At 53.4% G+C, this 20,305-nt stretch overlaps 1 protein-coding gene across 3 annotated transcripts in view; it reads left to right on the top strand.

The window, feature by feature from the left end:
* The window catches only part of MAPK11 (mitogen-activated protein kinase 11), an 18,185-nt gene extending 525 nt beyond the window's left edge, over window positions 1–17,660 (top strand). The window contains exons 2-12 of one of the 3 annotated variants that reach the window (XM_044677499.1): window positions 5,928–6,057; window positions 6,146–6,204; window positions 6,609–6,720; window positions 6,889–6,918; window positions 7,101–7,148; window positions 8,117–8,231; window positions 9,834–9,905; window positions 10,481–10,560; window positions 10,741–10,819; window positions 12,992–13,165; window positions 15,382–17,660. In XM_044677499.1, the coding sequence (XP_044533434.1) occupies window positions 5,928–6,057; window positions 6,146–6,204; window positions 6,609–6,720; window positions 6,889–6,918; window positions 7,101–7,148; window positions 8,117–8,231; window positions 9,834–9,905; window positions 10,481–10,560; window positions 10,741–10,819; window positions 12,992–13,165; window positions 15,382–15,581 (1,099 nt within the window). In that variant the 3' untranslated portion in view covers window positions 15,582–17,660. Of the gene's footprint in view, window positions 1–5,927; window positions 6,058–6,145; window positions 6,205–6,608; window positions 6,721–6,888; window positions 6,919–7,100; window positions 7,149–8,116; window positions 8,232–9,833; window positions 9,906–10,480; window positions 10,561–10,740; window positions 10,820–12,991; window positions 13,166–13,959; window positions 14,995–15,381 lie in introns of those variants that run through there. The other 2 variants (XM_044677500.1, XM_044677501.1) reach the window with 2 other exon arrangements.
* The last annotated feature ends 2,645 nt before the right edge of the window (window positions 17,661–20,305 follow it).

Here is a 20,305-nt window from a genome sequence, read left to right as displayed (position 1 = left end):
CACGCCCCCGCCCCCCGCCCAAGCTGGCAGGAGCACCCCTGCATCTTGGGGAGGAAGGGGCCCCGCAATCCAGACTGGCCCTAGCTCGGCCAGGAGCCAGAGATGGGGGCCGGAGGGGCCGAGCGCATTAGCTAGTACTGGGGACGATCCAAAAGCCCCTTCTCTAGAGGGGGTCGGGAAGAGGCAGCCCCGGTACTTATTGTGTGACTGTGGGCCAGGCGGTGTCGGTCTGTCCCACTCACACTGACTTCCTGGGGTGTGTTGGGAGACAGGGGAGCCCCAGATAATCCACAGAGTTGGGGGGGGGGGGGTGAAGACTTCCTAGTGTTTGATCTTCTGACCAGTCACTGGGTGGCAACTCTTGGGGCTGTCTCCACCTCTACTTAACCCACACGCATGCTGAGCCTTTGGGGTTCTGTGGGAAGGCCAGGGGGGCTGAGGGGCAGGGCCTTGCTCTCCGGAGTCCTGGGTCCGGAGTGGGAGAGCTCAGGGCCCTGGGGGGGGGGGGGTGTCCCTCTTCTGAAAGGCAGACAAAGCCCTGGAGGAGTTCCCCGGTGGAGGGGCAGATCCAGCCCTGGGGCTCCTCCTTTAGGGGACAGATCCAGTTCTGTGGGAGTGGAAGAAAGACAACCCTCACTCAGAATGGAGAGTCAGGGACAGGGAGAACCAAGTTGCGAGGCGGCTGAGCCCACAGCCCTGTGCAGGGAGGGATGGGCAGCTCAGGCTCAAGGAGCACCGGGCTGCAGGGGGCACACAGGGCCCCACCTTGGCTCTGGGCTAGCTCGGGCTTTGCAGACTCACTGTGGTAACAGCTGTAGCCAAGCCGAAGGGAACAGAAGGAAGGGCCTGCTGGGAAGAAAGCGAGAGGTCTCTGGGTACTTCCCCAGCTCTGCTCAGCCTGGGGCTGGGTGGTCTCTTGTTGGACTCAGTTCTGTGGATGGTTGCTGATGTGTGCAGGCCGTCTCTGGCTGAGAGAGGCTCTGGCCCTGCCCCCAGAGAGCTTCCCTTCCTTCCAACAGCAGGAAGGGGCCTCCCAGACCTTTGGGGCCAGAGCTCTCATGGAACAGAGGAGGGGAGATGAGGAAAGGACCAATGACATCACTGGATAGCGTCCTCACAGAAACGGAGGCCACGAGAGGGCACCTAAGATGGCCAGGCTCTCTCTCCCACACAAAATGGGCCAGTGGCAAAGTTGTGCCTGGAGCCCAGAACCCTGGCTCTGGGCACACTGCGCCATGATACTTCTGAAGCCAGGGACCCAAATGACTCCCCCACCAGGCCGCGAATCGAGGGCCTGGAGCAGGACAAGTCTGGCAAAGATAATCTAGCCAGCGGTTAGGGTCAAAGGAAGCCCTCCAGAGAAGAGGCTCTTCCTTGGGTCTCAGAGTATGGCTAGGATGCCGGGAGGAAGAGATAAGCAGTTAGGAAGGAGAAGAGTATACCAAGCAAAGGGAACAATGTTGGCAAAGATATGGAGAAGGAAAATGGCCTGAGGAGTTTGCTCTGCAAGTTGGAGCATCTGGTATCTCTCTGAGGGAGAAGAGAGCGAGTACGCTAGAGGCAGAGGTCAGAGCTGGAGTCTAGAAAGTCTTGAATGTCAGGCTGAAACATTTGGACTTTTTCTCCTGTGGGTACTGGGGAGCCATTAGAGTTTCTGGAGCAAGGAAATCACCCAGTTCAGACAACACTGTAGCCAGATGAACCTGGCAGCTGCTTCTGGTCAGCTCTGTGGGAACTTTGAAAGGGAAGAGGTGATTCCTGAAAGCAAGTCGGGCCAGATGAACCTCCTTTCTGGCCCTTCCTGGGTCGTTCTCCTTCCCAGAACAGGCCAGTGTCATAGAGAGTGGATTCCTGTATTTCAGCACAGGACTTGACAAGTTCTCCGAGGCTGGAGAGATTCCCAAGCTGGTTGGAGAACCAGTCCCAAGAGGCAGCGATTAATGGATCCATGCTGCCCACGGAGGTGTTTACTAGGGGGGGCTACCACGCTCCAAGACGTTGACTAGCCCTGTGCCACTCATTATTTTCACCAGTGACTTGGCGAAGATGAAAAAGATCATGGTCTTGACAGGCTGATACTGTGCTGAGACTAACAAGGGAAAATCGAATGGGGAAGAGCGTGAAGGCTTGTGCTATGATTCCGAAACGTGGCTTGAGGCTAGACAGCCATTTCTGTTTCTAAAAAAGATGTGAGCATCTTAGTGGCCTGCCAAGTCCTAGGATTTGTGCCAGCACAGGACCTTACAGCCATCATCTGTTCCAATCTCCCCATTTACAGATGAGGAAACTGAGGCCCCAGGAGGAGAAATGACTTGTTTGAGGTTATATATGTCTCAAGTAGCAGAGCCGGGATTTGAACTTGGGTCCTCTGACCACATTCAGTGCCTTTTCCTTGACCACACATAGCCTTACTATGAGTCAACGCCATGAATTGGAAGCCAAAAACTGAACTCCCCATTGGGCTATGTTAAGAGGCAGGCTGCCCAGGAGCAGGAAGATGCTACTTTCACTGTCCATGTCTGGAGTGGCCTGTGGTCGGTTCTGGGGCCCACATATTAGGAAAGTTGTTGCCAAGCTGACCAGAAGCCAGAGGAGGCTGGCCTCAGTGGGGTGGAAGCCTCCCCAGAAATGGGACGGCTTTGGGGAGAACATGCCCGGTCCCATTTGGGCATGGTGAGTTTGTGGTGGTCTCAGTGGGATTCCCAGATGCTGAGGTCTCCCAGGATGGGTGGTTGGGAGCAGGCCAGCCTGGAGCTTAGGATCCGGGCCTCTAGCGGCTGACTTGGATTGGGGGTGATGGAGAGAGCTACCTGGAGAGGACTGTCTCTGCCCACCCAGTGCAGGCCTCTTTGGAAGCTAAATGGCAGGCAGCTGCTCCAGCCTTGCTGGGCCACTCCAGTTGTGTAGCTTTGAACTTTTTTTTGAAACGAGAAACTCCCTTCCTCCCTCTCTGTCCTTGCCCGCAGCCAGGAAGCGACTTCCCCAGCCCTGCTTCCTTTGCTTCCCCTCATTGTCCTGGCTCAGGTCTCTCATCTCTCAAGCTTCCCCCTTCCCCTATTAGTCTGGCCCACCAAAGGGGCCTGTTGGGGCCCTGCCCTTGCCACGCCTGAGCCTGGCTTGAGCCCCCTGGTAACCCAAGGAGGGTGAGATTAGTGAGTCAGTGTGGCGCTGCCACTCTGAACTGCTGCTGAGCTCCTCAAGTATCTCCCATCTGTCTTCCCTCCCCTTCCGGATTGTGCTCTGCCCAGCTCAGCTTGGCTGTGCTTCAGCTAAAGCTTAGAAGAGCAAGTCCTTGTGTCCTGTCATCCAAGAGGAGGAGCAGGCCAGAGCCCTGCCTTCAGGGTGCTCTCAGTCTGGGGAAAGCCAAGAGGCAGCCCAGACCCTGTCCTCAGATTCTCATCCTGGGGGCTCTGTGAGTTCTAGGCCCCCCAGGGCAGGCCGTGGCACTAGTCTGTTCACACTCTGTGGGAGGGGGAAGCTGCCAGCAGTGCCCAGAGCCTGGGTCATTGTTGGAGTGGCTGAGCCAGTTGGGCGGGGGACCCTGGGGTCCTGGGTGGCAGGCTGAGTTCAGGTGTGTGTGTACGTCTGTCCTTAGTACCTGCCAGACTGTCTGGCTCCGATAATTACTGTTGGTCCCTAGGGATAGAAATTAAACTGCCTCTTCCCTCGGGCTTGAGTTTAATAAGGCACAAATGAAAAGTAGAATCGATGACAAAGCCCAGAGAAAGTCTACGGCAGACATTGCCATCTCAGGTGCTTACTGATCCCCCATCCCCACCCTAACACGTCAGCTGGGTGCTCTGCCCAGTCAATGGATGCCGGTGGTACATTCCTGATGCTTCCCCTCTGCCCTCCTCTCTCAGTACCATGAGATCAAGGAAGGAGGGAACTCGGAGCATCCTGGAGCTAAGTGAGATCTGAGTCTCGGAGATCAGTTGAGCTCATAAGAAAGGGAAACTGAGGTCAATTCTTGTTTCCAGAGTCACCAAGTAGATGTCCCAAGAGCACTGGCCTTGGTGCTAAAATGGGGATAATAACGTCTTCTCAGGGTTGCTGGGACACGATGTTAAAACCCCCCAGAGAGCCAGCTGAAAGTCAGATGTTCATTAAACAGGAAGGAGAGTGGCACGAAACAAGCAAAACTCTCTTCTGTGCCCTCCGAGGAGCTTGTGTTCTGCTGTAGATGCGAGACTTGTGCAAGCAGCAAGTGCTGAGGATGTGGGAAGTCATCTCAGAAGGAGGGCAGAGTTGAGGCTCCTGCAGAGGAGTTTGGAGTAGTGATAGAGGGAGGGAGAAGAGGGTGGTAAAGGAGGAAGTGAGATCTCCTGGAAGGAGGCCACAGGGGTGGCATAAGAGGTCTGAGGGGAGGAGAGAAGGCTTGCAATAACCGCTGTAGAGGGTGGCATAAGATCAACCCGGGAAGATCAAGGCTGCCATGCCTCTGCAGACCACAATCAGCCACCCCCTATCTGCTCTTGAAGGGCATTCAGGAGGAAGTGAGAATCTTGATTCCAGTGTGGAAGGTAGAAGAGAAGGAGTAGAGATGCAAGAGGAAGATGGCCAAGGATGGCGGCTTGGCAAGGTGTGACTGGTGATAAGAGGGCAAGGGTAGCTGACTGGGCAGGGTTCAGCTGATTAATCAAAGGGTCAAGACCGTGAAAGGATGGAAGAGGGCCGTGAGGGAGGATAAAGAGTGGGCTTAGGAAAGGTGAGGCAGAAGGAGAAATGGAAAGAGAAGAGCTTGTGGTCAGAGAGGGATTTTGGAGTGCTGCTGGACCTTGGAGGTAGGACATTTAGGAGAAATGGCCACAGACAAGGTCAAGGCCAAGCCTGTGTATGACTGAGGTAGAGCGAAGGGGGTGGAGGGCAAGGGAGCTTGGTGAACTGAGAGGCCAGAGGATAGGAAGGCACATCGCTAGCCATGGGGCAGCAGATAGAGTCAGGTCTGAAGCCAGAAGATTCATCTTCCCAAGTTCAAATCTAGCCTCAGACACTTGTCTGATCTTGGGAAAGTCACTTCACCCTGTTTGCCTCAGTTTCCTCATCTGTCACATGACTTGGAGAAGCAAATGACAAGCTACTCCAGTATCTCTGCCAAGAAAACCCCCAAAGAGTCAGACACAACTGAACAAAACAACTGTAGCCATGAGTATGAGGGCAGGGATTGGGGCAAGAGACTGAGCTTCCCTGAGCTCTGAGAAAAGTGGAGAATGACCAGGAGGCCGGTAAGGACAGTAACAAGGAGTTGGACTAAGGGAAAGGTGGAAGGAGTGAACCCCGATGGAAAAGAGGCAGCTGACTGGGGGAGCAAAGGGGCTTGTTGGCTAGTGGCACACGCAGGCCAAGTGGGCATGGAATCGGGAAGGCCTGCTTGCCAGTTCTGCCTCTGGCATCTTCTATCTGTTTTGCCTTCCTAGGTCTCAGTTTCTTTTGCAACATGAGAGGCCTGGATTCCATCCCCCCCAAGACCCCATCAGCCTTAAACCTAGAATACTGTGTTAGTGGGAGGAAGGACGGGTGCGTGCTACCCTTCCTGCCCAGGCTCTCCGGGAGAGAATAGGAGAGATGGGCCTGGACAGGTTGGCTCTTGGCGGGTGTGCTTGCTGCCTCTGTGGACGGGGCCTCCGGGGCCAGGGCTCAGGCTCCTTCCCTTCCTCTCATCCCCTAGTGGGCCTGCTTCCCCCACCATTCTGTGTGGTCTTGGGTATCATTTGCGATGTGGATGGGGGTCTTCCTCTCGGGTCCTAAGAGCTTCTCTTCTCTTGCATGTGAGGGGCCAGTCTAGGACGGGCTCCATTTACCTGTCCTGGTCTTCAGGGGCCTTTCCTGTGGCCTCTTGCCTACCCCCGGGGGAGGAGAGGGACAGGGTACAGGAGTTCCACATTCTCCTAATCTAGCCCCATCACTCACTGGGACTTCTTCTACAGCTCTGCGTATGACACCCACACTCGGCAAAAGGTGGCTGTGAAGAAGCTCTCCCGCCCCTTCCAGTCGTTGGTCCATGCCAGGCGGACGTACCGGGAGCTACGGCTGCTCAAACACATGAAACATGAAAACGTGAGGAGCTGCAGGGGGCTGGCATCCAGGGGGGAGGGTCCACTGGGCTCTGGAGACCACTGACAGGAAGCCCCCCATCTCTGCCCAGGTCATCGGCCTGCTAGATGTCTTCACGCCAGCCACATCCATAGAAAATTTCAATGAAGTGTGAGTGGGGTGGAGGGATGTTCCTTCCCACAGCCCAGGGCTGACATGGGGGGTCAGTACAGTAGCCTGAGGCTGTGGCTCTGCCTCTGTTGTTGGTGATGGACCTGCCTCATCCCTGATCCCTCCTGGGGCCCTCCCTGACCCCGGGCCCTTTCATCCCTGATCCCTGAGCATCCTGATTATCATTAGATACACCCCCTCTGGCCCCTGGTTCCTGGCACCCCCACCCTCATCCCTCATCCCTCATCCCTGGGCCTCCTGATCACCGTTGGACTCCTCTCCTCTGGTCCCTGATTCTTGGGTCCCCCGATCCCTGATCCCTGATCCCTGCTTCCTGGATCATCATTGGATCCCCTTCCTCTGATTCCTGATCCCTGGCCCCCCGTTCCTGGGCCTCCCTCCAGGTATTTGGTGACCACTCTGATGGGAGCTGACCTGAACAACATCGTCAGGTGCCAGAAGCTAACAGATGAACACATCCAGTTCCTGGCATACCAGTTGCTGCGGGGGCTGAAGGTGAGAACCGACATGGGCCCTGGGATCCCCCCCTCTCCCCTGTGCCTGATGTCTCCCTGATTCTGCCCTCCCTGACTCGCTCTCTCCTGGGACTGGACAAGTCCCAAGTGGGACCCTAGGCCGGACCCTGCTCATGGTTCACCTTCCTATCTGTCTTACATCCCTCAGTACATCCACTCGGCTGGAATCATTCACAGAGTGAGTATGGCTGGGACCTGGGCCAGAAGATCACTAGGGGGCTTTGGGATCGGGGCTTCAAGTAGGGAGGAAGATAGAAGGGGGAGTGGGGAGACACAGTCTAGGGTGAATAGTGCTTTGGGATTCAGGTGGGCCATGAGCCTGGAACGAAAATTCACTTGGGTTTGCTGTGATGCCTACAGGACCTGAAACCCAGTAACCTGGCTGTGAATGAGGACTGTGAGCTGAGGGTGAGGCTGGCACTGCCTGGGCAAGGGGGGAGGGCTGAGTCGACTTCATTCCTTATCAGCTTCCAGTTTCCCCTGCCCTAAACCTCCTGGTATCTGGCTGTGTGAAACCCTCTGGGGAGAGGAATAAAGGCAAAGAGAGCGGGCCACCTAAATATAGACAGAATCTAGCTCCATATCACCCTGGCGCCCCTACACCCAGGGCTCTTGCTGCATGAATTGTATTTCTGTCTCAGTGCCTATTCCTATAGCCAGTGGTTTATTTCCTAAATACCCTTGGCTTGGTTAAATGGCTGAAACTTCTCATGATGGTCTTTAGCTAAAGCAAGAAAGTAGATTTGCCTTTTGCCTGTCAGGGCACATTTGTGTGCTGACGCTGCTTTTCCAGGCAGTCAGACCTAAGAACAGACACAGAAACCAACTCATGGATCTCTTGGTTGTCCTTTGGAGCTGCTGTTGACAGAAGCTCAGTGTTGGTTACATTAATATCACATTTACATAGAGAGAAAGGACCAAGGTCTACAGGGTGGTGGAAAGAGTGAAGGACTTGGGTTCAGCTGTGTCACTTGATGGCCTGGAGAACTTTGGTTAAGTCACCCTTTTTAGATTATCCATGCTCATTGAAATAAGAAGTGGCTTTGTGGAATCAGAGAATAACTTCTGCTGACCAACCAAAAGAGAGAGGGGAGGTCAGCTCATTGCTCTTGCTCTGTCCCTTTGACTGCTGCTACCTTCATTGGATTTTCAATTATCCTAAGTTGTCCCAAAAGAAGGAAATATCGGTTCCCATCTTGCCTCTTCCAGGGAGCCCTCTCTAATTGCCCTCAGTCTGCCCTGTATTCCTTTGTCTCGCTTTTAATATTGCCCTGGATGTGTCCTGTGGGTCCTTTTAGAGGAGGGACTCTGCGAGGGTGGGACCATGTCTTTCTCCTTTTGGCCTGAAGGACTCAGCTCTGTCTCTGGCTCCTTAGATCCTGGACTTTGGGCTGGCCCGACAGACAGATGATGAAATGACGGGTTATGTCGCCACACGCTGGTACCGTGCCCCTGAGATCATGCTCAACTGGATGCATTATAACCAGACAGGTAAGGCTGAGTGAGGCCGGGGAGAGAGTGAGGAGGAGGAGGTGAGCAGACAGATGAGGCCAAGTGAAGGGGCTCCTCATGGGGCAAGAGTGTACAATATGGATAGGAAATAGACCTCTGACTGACTTCAGTGCTCAGTGAACTCCCAGGGGAGGAAAGTCCTTCTCTCAGTGCAGGCTGGCACCTTCTTTGTACCTAATAATCTTAGAGAGCTGCCCAGAGCACTGAGGGTTTGTGGGTCACAGAGTCGGGATCTGAACTTGAGCTCAGGTTCTTCTAGCTCAAAGACCAGCTCTATCCACGATGCCATGACAGCATAAAGGGACCACAAAGTATTACCTTTCATTCAGGTTTATTTAGATGGGCATAGTGCCACAGATAATATGTCTGGCTTTCAGATGAACTTGTATGTTCTCAAGGGAATGTGGGCCTAGGGCATGCTCTGGGAAATTTGCTTCCCTGGGAAGAATTTACTCAAGTGGAGGTGAGACCAAGGGAGACGGCGAGCTGAGCAGTTTCTCTCTATAGCCAACCCTGAATTCCTTTCTGGGAACTGACAACCTCCCTTCTGCCTCTTCCAAAGCTTGGCCAAAAGAGAGCTGCCCTCTGGCTTAAGTTGCCGTGAGTTTGGCTCACACCTTCCCTGGGGTTCAAGAAGGTCATGAAGTTATTGAAAAGACCTCCTGCTGGTTTGTGGGCTGCATACATGGGGTGTTAAGGAGACAGAAAGAGAGAGGGGTGAGGAGAAGGGAGGGAGGGAGAGAGGGAACAAGAGCAGCAACAGCATTGAAGATTTCAGAAAAAGGAACCTAAGTGTCAGAAAGAAAAACTGGCCAGTAAAGTGAGTGGGCATGGTCTGGCAAGGGAGGTGAGAAGGAAAGGCCCCTGGCCCTACCTTCTGGGAGCTCACAGGTTAGGAGTAAGGGGAAGCCTCCAAAACAGGACAGGATTAGCTCAGGCCAGTAGAACAGAGATTGGTCCCAGAGATTAGGCAGGGTGTGACCCAGCTCTGGGTCTGGGGTGGGATGGGGTGCTTAGACTCTTAGGACTGGAGGAATCAGAGAAGGAGGTCCAGATAAACTGGAGCAGGTGGGATTGGAGTGGAGAGCCTCCTAGTGGGGATAAGGGCTCAAATTGAGTCCTCCACCAATTTCTCTCTCATTTTCTCTCCCTCTCCTTCTCCCTCTCCTCCCTCTCTCTCTCTTGTCTTCTCTTGTCTTCTCTTGTCTTCTCTTGTCTTCTCTTGTCTTCTCTTGTCTTGTCTTCTCTTGTCTTCTCTTCTCTTGTCTTCTCTTCTCTTGTCTTCTCTTCTCTTGTCTTCTCTTGTCTTCTCTTGTCTTCTCTTCTCTCTGACTCTGTCTCTCCCTCTCCTTCTGTCTCTCTCTGTCTCTTTTTCTCTTCTCTTCTCTTCTCTTCTCTTCTCTTCTCTTCTCTTCTCTTCTCTTCTCTTCTCTTCTCTTCTCTTCTCTTCTCTTCTCTGTCTCTATCTCTCTCCTTCCCTCTCTCTCCCTCTCCTTCCCTCTTTGTCTCTCTCTCCCTCTCTCCTTCTCTCTCTCTGCCTCTCTATCTCTCCCTCTCCCCACCTTCCCCTCCTTCCTGCAGTGGACATATGGTCTGTAGGCTGCATCATGGCGGAACTCCTGAAGGGAAAAGCATTGTTCCCTGGAAATGACTGTATCCTTGGACATATGAGAGGACATTGTGAGGAGCAGGTTCAAGGAGTGGGGACAATGCCCTTTCAGTTATGTTGAACTTGAAGTCAGTAAACCTGGATTAGAATTGACTTCAGTTTCCTCATCTGCGAAATGGGAATAATCACTCTCACACCATCTCCTTCCCAGCCTGTTTCGAAGGAAGCATTTTGTTAAGAAACCTTAATCTTCAAAGAGCTCTCTTTTTCATTGGGATGTGTGTGTGTGTGTGTGTGTGTGTGTGTGTGTTTGTGTGTCCATGTCCAAACCTGTGATTTCATTGGCTTAGGAAATTCCCTGAATGGAAATCCCCCATGGAAGTGTCCGTTGCCTATAATGCTGAGGGTCAAAGCTACTTGTGGAGCCACCCAGCCAGTGTGTGGCAGAGGCAGACTTTGTACCCTGAGTCCTTCTCACTCCAAGACCAGCTCTCTATTCGTTCTGCCATATGGTTTTCTCGGTGTTAGTGTTAATGGTGTGGGGTCTCCTTCCGAGGCTGGGTCCTGGGGCCTTGGGTGGGCAGTCTGAGCCCAGCTTTGGTTTTCCTGAACTGAGCAGACATTGACCAACTAAAGAGGATCATGGAGGTGGTTGGGACCCCCAGTTCCGAGCTGCTGAAGAAGATCTCATCGGAGCACGTGAGTGGCCCAGCTGGGTTCTCTCCTCATCCCTCTTCCTTGCTGCTGTTCCTCACCCATTTCTAGTTCTGTCACCCAGACCTCGCTCCTCTCTTCCCTCCTCCCTCCCCTCCCCAAGTTATGCAGTGCCTTGTTTACAAGGAAAGGACTTGACATCCTCTTGCCTCCCCCCCTCCCCAGGCCCGAAAATACATTGAGTCGCTGCCCCACATGCCCCAGAAGGACCTCAGAAGCATCTTCCGAGGAGCCAACCCCCTGGGTGAGGAGGAAGAGATGGGCTGGGAAGTTGAAGAAGAGAGAGAACAGGGAGAAATGGGAGGCAGGGAGGACCTGATGAGGAGTGGCAAAGGGTATTGAAGGAATGAGGGTGAGGAGTCATGAGGACTACAGGGCCAGGGCAATAGGGTGTGGAGGGGAAGGGTTGGTGTGAAGGATACTGGAGACAGAGTTAGGGTCAGTGCTCAATTTTTCTCCTCTTAGAGGGGAGTGAATATATTGACTCCATTAAACAAACATGTATTAAGCACCTGTTGTATAATGGGGTCCCCACTTGGTCCTGGTGCCGGTGATACAGAGAGAGAGAGACAGACAGAAAGAGAGAGGGAGAGGGAGAGAGACAGGGAGAGAGAGAAAGGGAGAGGGAGAAAGAGAGGAAGAGGAAGAGAGAGGGAAGGAGAAAGAGGGGGAGACAGAGAGAGGGAAGGAGAGATGGATAGAGGGAAGGAGAGAGGAAAGGAGAAGGAGAAAGAGGGAGGGAAACAGAGATAGAGACAGAGAGAGGAGAAGAGACAGAGAGACTGAGAGACACAGAGAGACTGAACACAAACCCTGTCCTGGAGAAGTTTATATTCTAGTTGGAATGAGGAGGGAAGGAGACAGTGAGGGATAGAAAGAAATAAGGGAAGACTCTAAAACTTGCCAGCTTTGTGACCTTAGAAAGTTACTTCTGTTCCCTAAGGGAGAGTGAGATAAGTTCAAAAGAAGTCCACCAAAGTATGGTAAGAAATGTGAGAAAGCTTATTTTCACCTAAGGATTAAGTAGCTAGGACAGGACACAGGAAGAGATGAACTGAACTGGCCTGAACTGGCCCCCAAAGAAAGTTGGGGATCTAGGCTCATAGGGTTATAGATGTAGGACTAGAAAGTATCTCAGATGCCCTCTAGTCCAGTCCCCTAATTTTTCAAGCCCAGAGAGGCTAAGGGACTTGCCCAAAGTCGCCCAGGTGATAAATGGCATAGTCAAGATTTAAAGCCAGTTTCCCTTCTTCAAATCCATTGCTCTTTCTACTGTCTCCTAATGTTAGGAGTTTTCCCAACCGGGGGCTCAGAGCTATTGTGAATGTAGTAATAACTTTTCATCTTATATAATCTCCATATAACAGAGAAAGACACCACTAGGAAATGAGGGTCATTATGTTGCTTGGGCAGCTAGGTGGCATAGTGGATAGAGTGTCAGGCCTGGAGTTAGGAAGATTCATCTTCCTGAGTTCAAATCCAACCTCAGACACTTATTAGCTATATGACCCTGGAAAAGTCACTTCACCCTCTTTGCCTCAGTTACCTCATTTATAAAATGAATTGAAGGAAATGGTAGTATCTCTGCCAAGAAAACCCCAAATGGGTCAAACCCCAAAGAGTCAGATGTGACTGAACCACAACAACATATTGCTCCTAGGCTAAAAATAAGCTAATTTAGGATGGAGTTGATAAAATCTTTAGAGAGAAGGGGTTAGTGATGAGAAGGCTGAGAGAAGATCACACCATAAACCGCTCCCTGTAGGAAGGAGATAGGAAATGCCTGGAAAGGATTCAGCACTGCTCCTATCCTGCAGGGAAGAGGGATCAGAAACAATCAACAGGTAGAGAAGGCTCGGGGAATCCATTTGTTCATCCATGTACATTTCTTAAGTTTATTCTGCATGCAGGGCCCTGATCTGTGCTGGGGGGAAATACAGAGATATAGTAACAGCAACAATAATGACAATAGAATTTATATAGTGATTTGGGGTTTGCAAAGTACTGTGCATACATTATCCTTTATTAGAGAAGACTTAATCCATGCCCTTATAGAGTTTGTAAGCAGTAAGTTGGCCACTAAACATTTATTAAGCACCTACTGTGTCTCAGGCACAATGCTAAGCACTGAAGATACAGCCTAATGGTGGAGACCATATGAAAACAACTCAGTACAAACAAGCTATGGTCAGGATAAATTGGAGATATTTAACAGAGGGATGCCCATATAGATTGTTGCTGTAATACATAGCAATACATGATTTATACATTAGAGGTGGGCAAACATCACTGGGTGGTGTCTGAGGGAGAAATTTATCCCCATTTCCTAGATGGGAAAACAGAGGCCTAGAGGGGAAAGGTCGTGAGTGACCCCAGGCTGCTTGACCCATGTTTCCGTGCCTTTCCCTGCCCCCAGCTGTAGACCTCCTGGAGAAGATGCTGGTACTGGACAGTGACCGACGGGTCAGTGCCACGGAGGCCCTGGCACACCCCTACTTTGCCCAGTACCATGATCCTGAGGATGAGCCTGAGGCTGAGCCTTATGACGAGAGCATTGAGAACAAAGAAAGGACCATTGAGGAGTGGAAGGGTGAGGGGAGAGGCTGTGGCCCCCAGACTGCAGGAGACAGGTCTCACGATTTCATGGAGGCCAGTTTCTTGGTCTCCCTGATTCTTGCTGCCTGACTTCCTGCTTGCCCCTGGATTTCCTGAACCCTAAATTCTTCGAGCTGGTTGTAGGATCAGAGGGTTTTAGCTGGAGGACTTTAGAGCTCATCCAGCCCAGGCCCCCAGGGCTGAGTGCTGGGCTTCCCTCTGGGCCACCACCAGCTTCCCTTTCTTCCCATGTGAGGCAGGGCGTGACTGAGTGGCCGTTGCCCAATGGGATGGCCAGCAGTCGGTTTCTTCAGAGCTGGGGGAGAACGTTGCTCCACTTCCTACAGGAAAGATGTCCCCAGCTCTTCTCCAACATCAGCCTGGTGGGGGGAGGGCTGGCTTCATTTGGGTTAGGAGTCCCTAACCTGGGGGTCATGGAGGGTCTGCAGATAGATCTGGGGGGGGGGGGGTCCAATGGGTATAGATGGGAAAACAACATCTTTACTACTTTAATCTCCCTCTAGCTGGAATTCGGCCTTTCCTTCCGTTGTATGAATGTGATCTTGCCCTAGGCTCTATCCCCCTAAGTCCCACCACCTTCCTCAGGCTGGAAGCTGGGGTAGGGGGACCGAGTGATGAGGCGGGGGCAATAAACACGCGGGCTCTCGGGGGGCGGGAGAAGGTCAGCGATCTGGGCCTTCAAACTCACTCCTTTGTTCCCCTGTGTCCTTGTCACTGTCTACCTGTCTCTTTGTCCCTCTGTCCACTGGCCTTTGTCTCCCCACTCAGAGCTCACCTATGAAGAGGTCATCAGCTTCAAGCCCCCTGAGCTGCCAATGGACGGCCTGGAGATTGAGCCATGAGGAGGCTGGGGGCCCCAGGCACCCCCCAGACGGGGCTCAACCCCGAGGCCCAGCTTTCCCCATCAGTATCGCCCTCCCCAGCCTAGAGGGCCCAGAGCAGACTCAGAAAGCAGACAGCAGACCCTGCAGCCTGAGGCGACCTCATTCCCTGGCTCAGGTGTGGGGGGCCCATTCCATGGACCAGAGGACAGTGTATGGATAAACAAGGATGAGGAGGGATGCGAGAGGCACCCAAAGGACCACAGCCCACTCAGGAATAGAAGTCATGTGGGTAGGTTGGGGGATCTAATGGCAGGCCCCAGCCTCCCTGTGGCAGACTTTCGGAACCCAGGGTTGGAGAGAGGCCAGGGCATGAGTCCTCTCGGGGCCGAGTCAGGGCCTCACAAAGAAGACCCCCATCTTCTCCGGCCTGGAGCGGATCGGGGGAAGCTGCGTCTGGGCGTCGGGGTGTGCGGTTGAATATGTACGTCTGAACAACATATTTATGTGGATGAAAATAGGCGAGCTGTGAGTGGAGACGAGCATGTGGTTCCAGAGTACTCGTGTCCAGAGTGAGGGAGGCGACAGGTCTGCTAGCTCTCCCGGCCCTTCTCAGAACTCTCCCAGAGTATCGTGTTTAGGCCTGCGTGGCACATTTTAGGAGGGACACTGATAAGTTGGACAAAGGCCAGAGCAGGACACCCAGGATGGTAAGAGGCCTGGGCACGGGGCCGAGCGAGGCTCATGTAGAGGAACTGGGGGTAAACACCCCCAGTCTGGAGAAGAGAAGGCTTAGGGAGAACTGGATACCCTCTCCGCATATGTGGGAAAGGCTGTCATGGGGATAATCTTAGCCCCATGGGGCAGGACCAAGAGACGCAGGGGAGCAGATTTCAGCTCCTTGTAAGGATGATCAGAGCTGGCCCAGAATGGAACAAACTCCCAGAGATCCTCAGGCTGGTGACCCCCCACCCCCACCCCACAAACACACACACACACACACACACACACACACACACACACACACACACGCCAGGAACTTGGAGAGCTAACAGTTGGCTGACAGTCAGAAGCCAAGAAAAGATCATGACAGGCTCTAGAGCACTGGGCCAAATGAATAAGATGAAACGTCACCAAAGAACAAACATAAAGTTCTATTCTTGGGCTCAAAAAATCAATTTCACAAACTAAGAGAACAAGAGATAGCAATTTGTATGAAGAAGATCTGGGGGTTTTAGTGGGTCACAAGCTCAATGTGAATCAGCTGTGTGATGTGATAGCCAAAAAACCCCACGGGATGTTGGCCTGAGATCAAAGGAGCACAGTGTCCTGGACCAGGAAGGTGAAGGTCCCCCTGTTCTCTGGTCAGGCCATACCTGGGCTCAGTCCTGGGCACCCATTCTCAGGAAAGAGACCAGGATGGCAAACCATGCAGCCCAAAGATGGTTTGGAAGAAGTCAGGAATGTTTTTGTCCAAGAGGAGACATCCCAAGGACAACCTCATTCTGCTGGATCCCAGAGGGCAGAACCAGGAGCAGTCAAGGAAAGCAACATGAAGTCGGGTTTTAGCTCAAAAGAAGTTCTCTCCTGGGAAGTAGTGAGATCCCCATCCCCCAGTGGACTCAACAACCACTTTTCAGGAATAGTTTTGTTCGGTTAGTGATTGGACTAAAGCTCCCTTCTAGTTCTGAGAGTGATTCAAGTGCCTGCCTGGGGGCCTATGTGGGTTCTGATGGCCGTCTAGGCTGGCCCTTAGGCTTCAGTCAGGGTGGGAGACGGGACACCCCACTTTACATTGAGGGGTATGCTTTCTGGTGGCAAAGGGGAGGAGCTGTGCTCCTGGGACCACTCCTAGGGGCTCCCCCATCTCAAGATCGCCTCCCCCAAGAGACTCCCTGAATTGGAAAGTCACTTTTCACTATCTGTGCCCAGGAAAATGGGTCCCCTGGCTTTAGGGGCTTGGGGTCCCTGCCTCTTCCTGTGCCAATGGCGTCATGGTTGTTCCCCCTGCAGGGATCCAGGGGCTGGGAGGAGGAGGACAGCTTCCATTCCTCTGGCTCTCGCGGCCACTGAATTAGAAAACAGCAGAGGCCACTGCTTGTGGGGCAGAAACAGGCTCCGAGATGTGGGTCCTCAGCGGCTGGCCAGGCCTAGGCTGGAAATGCTGAGCCAGTGCCCAAAGGAGGAGCAGCCCCAGGCCGGGCTCTCAGGGACTTTCCAGGCTTCTTCAGTTCTTCAGGCTTTTTCTCTGTGGCTTAGGGCTCAGGCTGAAAGCAAGGGGAGCCCGGCTGGGACTCAGGCAGGCTGGGAAGGCTTTCTGGCAAAGCAGGGCTTTCCTAGAGGTTGGGAGCGAGCCTGATGAAAGGGGGCGAGATGCCTTAATTCACTGGAGGGCTGGAGGGGTCCCCACTGCCCTGTGCCTGCGCTGGCCCTTCTCTGCTCCCAGATGCATGACCAGTGGAGGAGAGGAGCCAGGTTGGCTCTGCCAATGGCCTCCCCACTCCCCCAGCCCTTCTGCCCCCACACATGCTTACTCAGGAGCAAAAGCCCTGGATGGGGAGGAGCGTGTGGAAAGCAGGAAAGAGCTGAAAAGCAAGTGAGGAAGGAAACACCACCCTGGAGAAGGGAGGGCCGCCCTCACCTCTCCCCTCATGCTGCCCTCTGACCAGCAGGAAAGAAGGCCTGAGCCATGCCCTCTGGGCACAGGAGTGCCAGGAAGGGCTGCTGCACGTGAATGTACAAGCCTCCCGGCGTGTGCACACGTGAAGGGGTCTGGGAAAACGGGTGTCCTTTAGTCATCCAGCCCGCATGGACCCCTCCAGGGGAGTCCACCTGAGTCTGGGGCAAGGACGTGCTGTGGGCCAGTGTCATACACGTGGCCTGTATGTCACAGATGAGACTGAAACATGTACCTTGTTGCCTTGTGTGCCAGGCTTGGTGCCCACAATCCCGGAGTCATCTTACAACAACAAGCCCAGGAGACAAAGTGAACTCCAGGACGGGCGGCAGGGCCTGGCTGGGGCTGGGGCCAGTGGCCGGAGGTGGGGGCTGGGGCCTGGTGGGCATGAGGCCCAGGCCTGCCCCAGAGGATCTGGTGACTGTAAGAGGATCCTAGGAGCTGGAGTCCGGCCTGCCACACCTCCCCTCCCCCCACCCAGCCCCATGCCCATCAATCAGTCAATCCACAAGCATTTAATCAATCAACAGGCTTGACCTAGCCAGCCGTATTGGGAGAGGTCATCCAGGCCAACAGTGCCTCTCTCCTCTGCTCCGGTAGGGCCGGAAGTCCAGTTCTGGCCATTTCAGGAAGGAGGAAGATAAGGGCTGGAAGTGCAGGGTGGGATGGAGGAACTAGGGATGGGCAGCCCGGAGCAAAGAAGCCTCTGAGGGGGCAGGAGACTGGACCGCGGGTTCCCGGATTAGAGGAGTGTCAGGTTCTGCCTGACCCCGGAGGGCAGGCCTAGGAGGAGTCGTGGGGCGAAGTTACAGACAGACTCCCCACTGGGAACCCCGGCCTGGGAAAGTTGTGTTTACAATGCAATCCGACAAAAGGGCTTTGTGCCCATCAGATGGCTCCCCCCAGTAGAATGGAAGCTCCATGAGGGCAGGGACCTTTCTGGTTCTGTCTGTGTATCCTCAGTGCCTGGCACTGCGTAGGAGTTCAATAAATGCTTGTGGATTGATCGAGAACTTGGGGGAAAATTTCCTGAAAACGGGAGCTGTCCAGGAGTGCAAGGGCTCCCCTTCCGCTAACCACTGAGGCTCCCCGCCCTGGAAGGATGATGAGTTTAGACTGGGACGGAAGCCAGCCTTCGGAAGAGGAAGGAAATCTGGCTCCTGCTCACTGTGTCCTTGAGAAGGCTCCCTTCCCTCCCTGGGCCCCCAGGACCTCCCGAGAAGGGAGTTGGACCGAAGATCTCTAGGAGGGAAAGGAGGAAACAGAAGTTTGGCAGATTGGGAGCCAGTTTGAGTTTGGAAGGGAGGTCGGGGCAATGGGGTGGGGGTAGGAATGCCCTGGACACAATCTGAACCCGCTCCATCGCATGGCCAAGGGCCAGACCCACCCGACCAAGGGAACTTCAAGGGAGCCAGACTGTTCGTGGAGAGCCTTGAATGTCAGGCTGACGCAGCGATTTTCAGAAACCAAAAGAGCATCGTCTTTCTGGCCCTGTTTAGGCAAAGTCATGCTGGCTTCTCCAGCCAGCGCAGCCTCCCAAACTCTGTGAATCCCCTCCCCCCCCACTCCTCTGGCTGCCCAAGTTCATAGATCCCAAAGGCAGAGGGATTGCTCTGCCCAGGGCTTTCCAACCAGATAACCGAAAGGGGAGAGATTGGGGCCAGTAACTCTCCCTGGAAACCTGGGGGGCTTTGGCAGCTGGGCCCCCTCTGTGCTGCTCCTAATTGGGGGTGGGGAGAAGGGTGACGTGGCCAGAATTGTGCCTCAGGAAGACGCTTTTAACAGATTTGTGGAAGATGGGCTGCAGAAGGCAAAAGGAAGCCAGGGAAGAAATGCATGATGGTTAAGGTGAGAGATAACTGGGGTCTGTGTAAGAGCTGCGGGAACTAGACTGGCTGGGGCTGGGGGCTGGGAGGAAGGAGAGAGTCCCCGACTGCCAGAGCAGAAAGAGATGAACCTGTGTGGACACGAGAGTGATCCCCTGCCCCAATCGCCTTTAGGCAGCCTCCTGGTTGGAAGCTTTTCCCTGGCATCAAAACCAAATTCGCCCGTGAGACTTCCAATGCGCTTCTGCGTTCTGCCCTTTGGGGCTAAACCAATGCTGGAATGTGCCTCCAGATACTTGAAGGCAGCTCAAGTGTCCCTCAAGTCTCCTTTCCACCAGGCTGCTGGTGTAGACGCGGATTCTAAACGCTTCGTGACTATCTTCCACAGCAAAAAGAGAGCTGAAGGGTTAAGGCTAGCTTTAGATGAGTTAATGAAGTTAATCAAACTGAAGTAATCAGGGTATCACAAGTCTACCCAATGCTTCATTCCCAAGGATCATTTGCCTCCCGACGAGCTCTAAAATGGGGGCATCCCCCAAGGCTCTGCACTGGGTCCTCTTCTCTTCTTTCCATTCTCCCTTGGGAATTAGTTTGTAGGTCTGTGCAGACGATCCCAGCCCTGGGCATGGAGCCCTGATCTCTCTGCCTCGGTGTCTCTCTCTCAACTTTAGTCTCCCATCACCAACTGCTGCCTGCTGGACAGCTCCACCTGGCCGTCTGGGAAGTCAGCATGGCCGCCCCGGGGTTTGGCGCTTCAGGAGCTGCTTGTCAGGGGCAGGAGGGCTTCGCTCTGGCCTCCCAAAGGCGAGATCAGGGACAGTGAGTGGGGAGAAGCTGCACTGAGGAAGATTGGACTTTCTAACAATGGCAGAGGAGCTGCAGAGGCGGGAGGGAGCTGCCCAGCCTCAGGGATTTCCTCCTGGAACTTGGTGCACGCAGGAGAGGCACGTCTGGCGTCTGCCCTCCCTCCCAATTCGGTGTGTTCTTGGGTGAAGCTACTGAATCAACATGGGCAGCTCCAACGGAGTCCCTCCTTTCTTAGAACCCGGAGTGGCAGGACTGTGCTGGTAAATGGCCCAAACCACCACTTTGAAGTTTAATCTGCATTGCTAACATTTTCTTTATCACTTTCTTAAGCCCAACAATCAGCGAAACTGTAGATCAAATCTGGATTTACGGCGTTGGCATATTTCTGAGTCTGAAATGTTCACAATGCAAATTTAACACTCAGCTCTCCTAGCTGGTGAAGCCGATTGGAGAGAGATGGAGAGTGGCTTGAACCACTGGCCAGGACCAAACCCCACTTCCCCATTTTATTACGCAATATGTATTTTAGAAAGGTGTAAGGGGGCAGCTGAGTGGCTCAGTGAATTGACAGGGGTCCTAGGGTCAAATCTGGCCTCAGACACTTCCTATCTGGGTGACCCTGAGCAAGTCACTTGACCCCCACTGCCTAGCCCATACCGATCTTCTGCTTTAGAACTAATACTTGATTAATTAATAATTGAATTCTTAGAACAAATAATTGATTCTAAGACTGAAGGTCAGAGTTTTTTGTTTTTTTTTTTTAAAAAGGTGTAATAGAATGGAAACACTTCCTATCTGTGTGATCCTGGGTAAGTCACTTAACCCCGATGGCTTAGTCCTTGTTCTCCTGTTTAGAGATAGGAAGGGTCTTAAAGGGGGGTGAAGATAGGGTGCTGAAGTCCAAAGGAGGCGACTGATGAGATCTGGGGACCTGAGCAGATGGATCATCGTTGGAAATGACAGAGGGCAGAGAGGGAGCTAGG

This window comes from Gracilinanus agilis, chromosome 5, assembly GCF_016433145.1.
Source record: "Gracilinanus agilis isolate LMUSP501 chromosome 5, AgileGrace, whole genome shotgun sequence".
NCBI classification, from domain to species: Eukaryota; Metazoa; Chordata; class Mammalia; order Didelphimorphia; family Didelphidae; genus Gracilinanus; species Gracilinanus agilis.
Note: the sequence above shows the minus strand (reverse complement) of the source record. Positions and strands in the feature narration are given on the sequence as shown.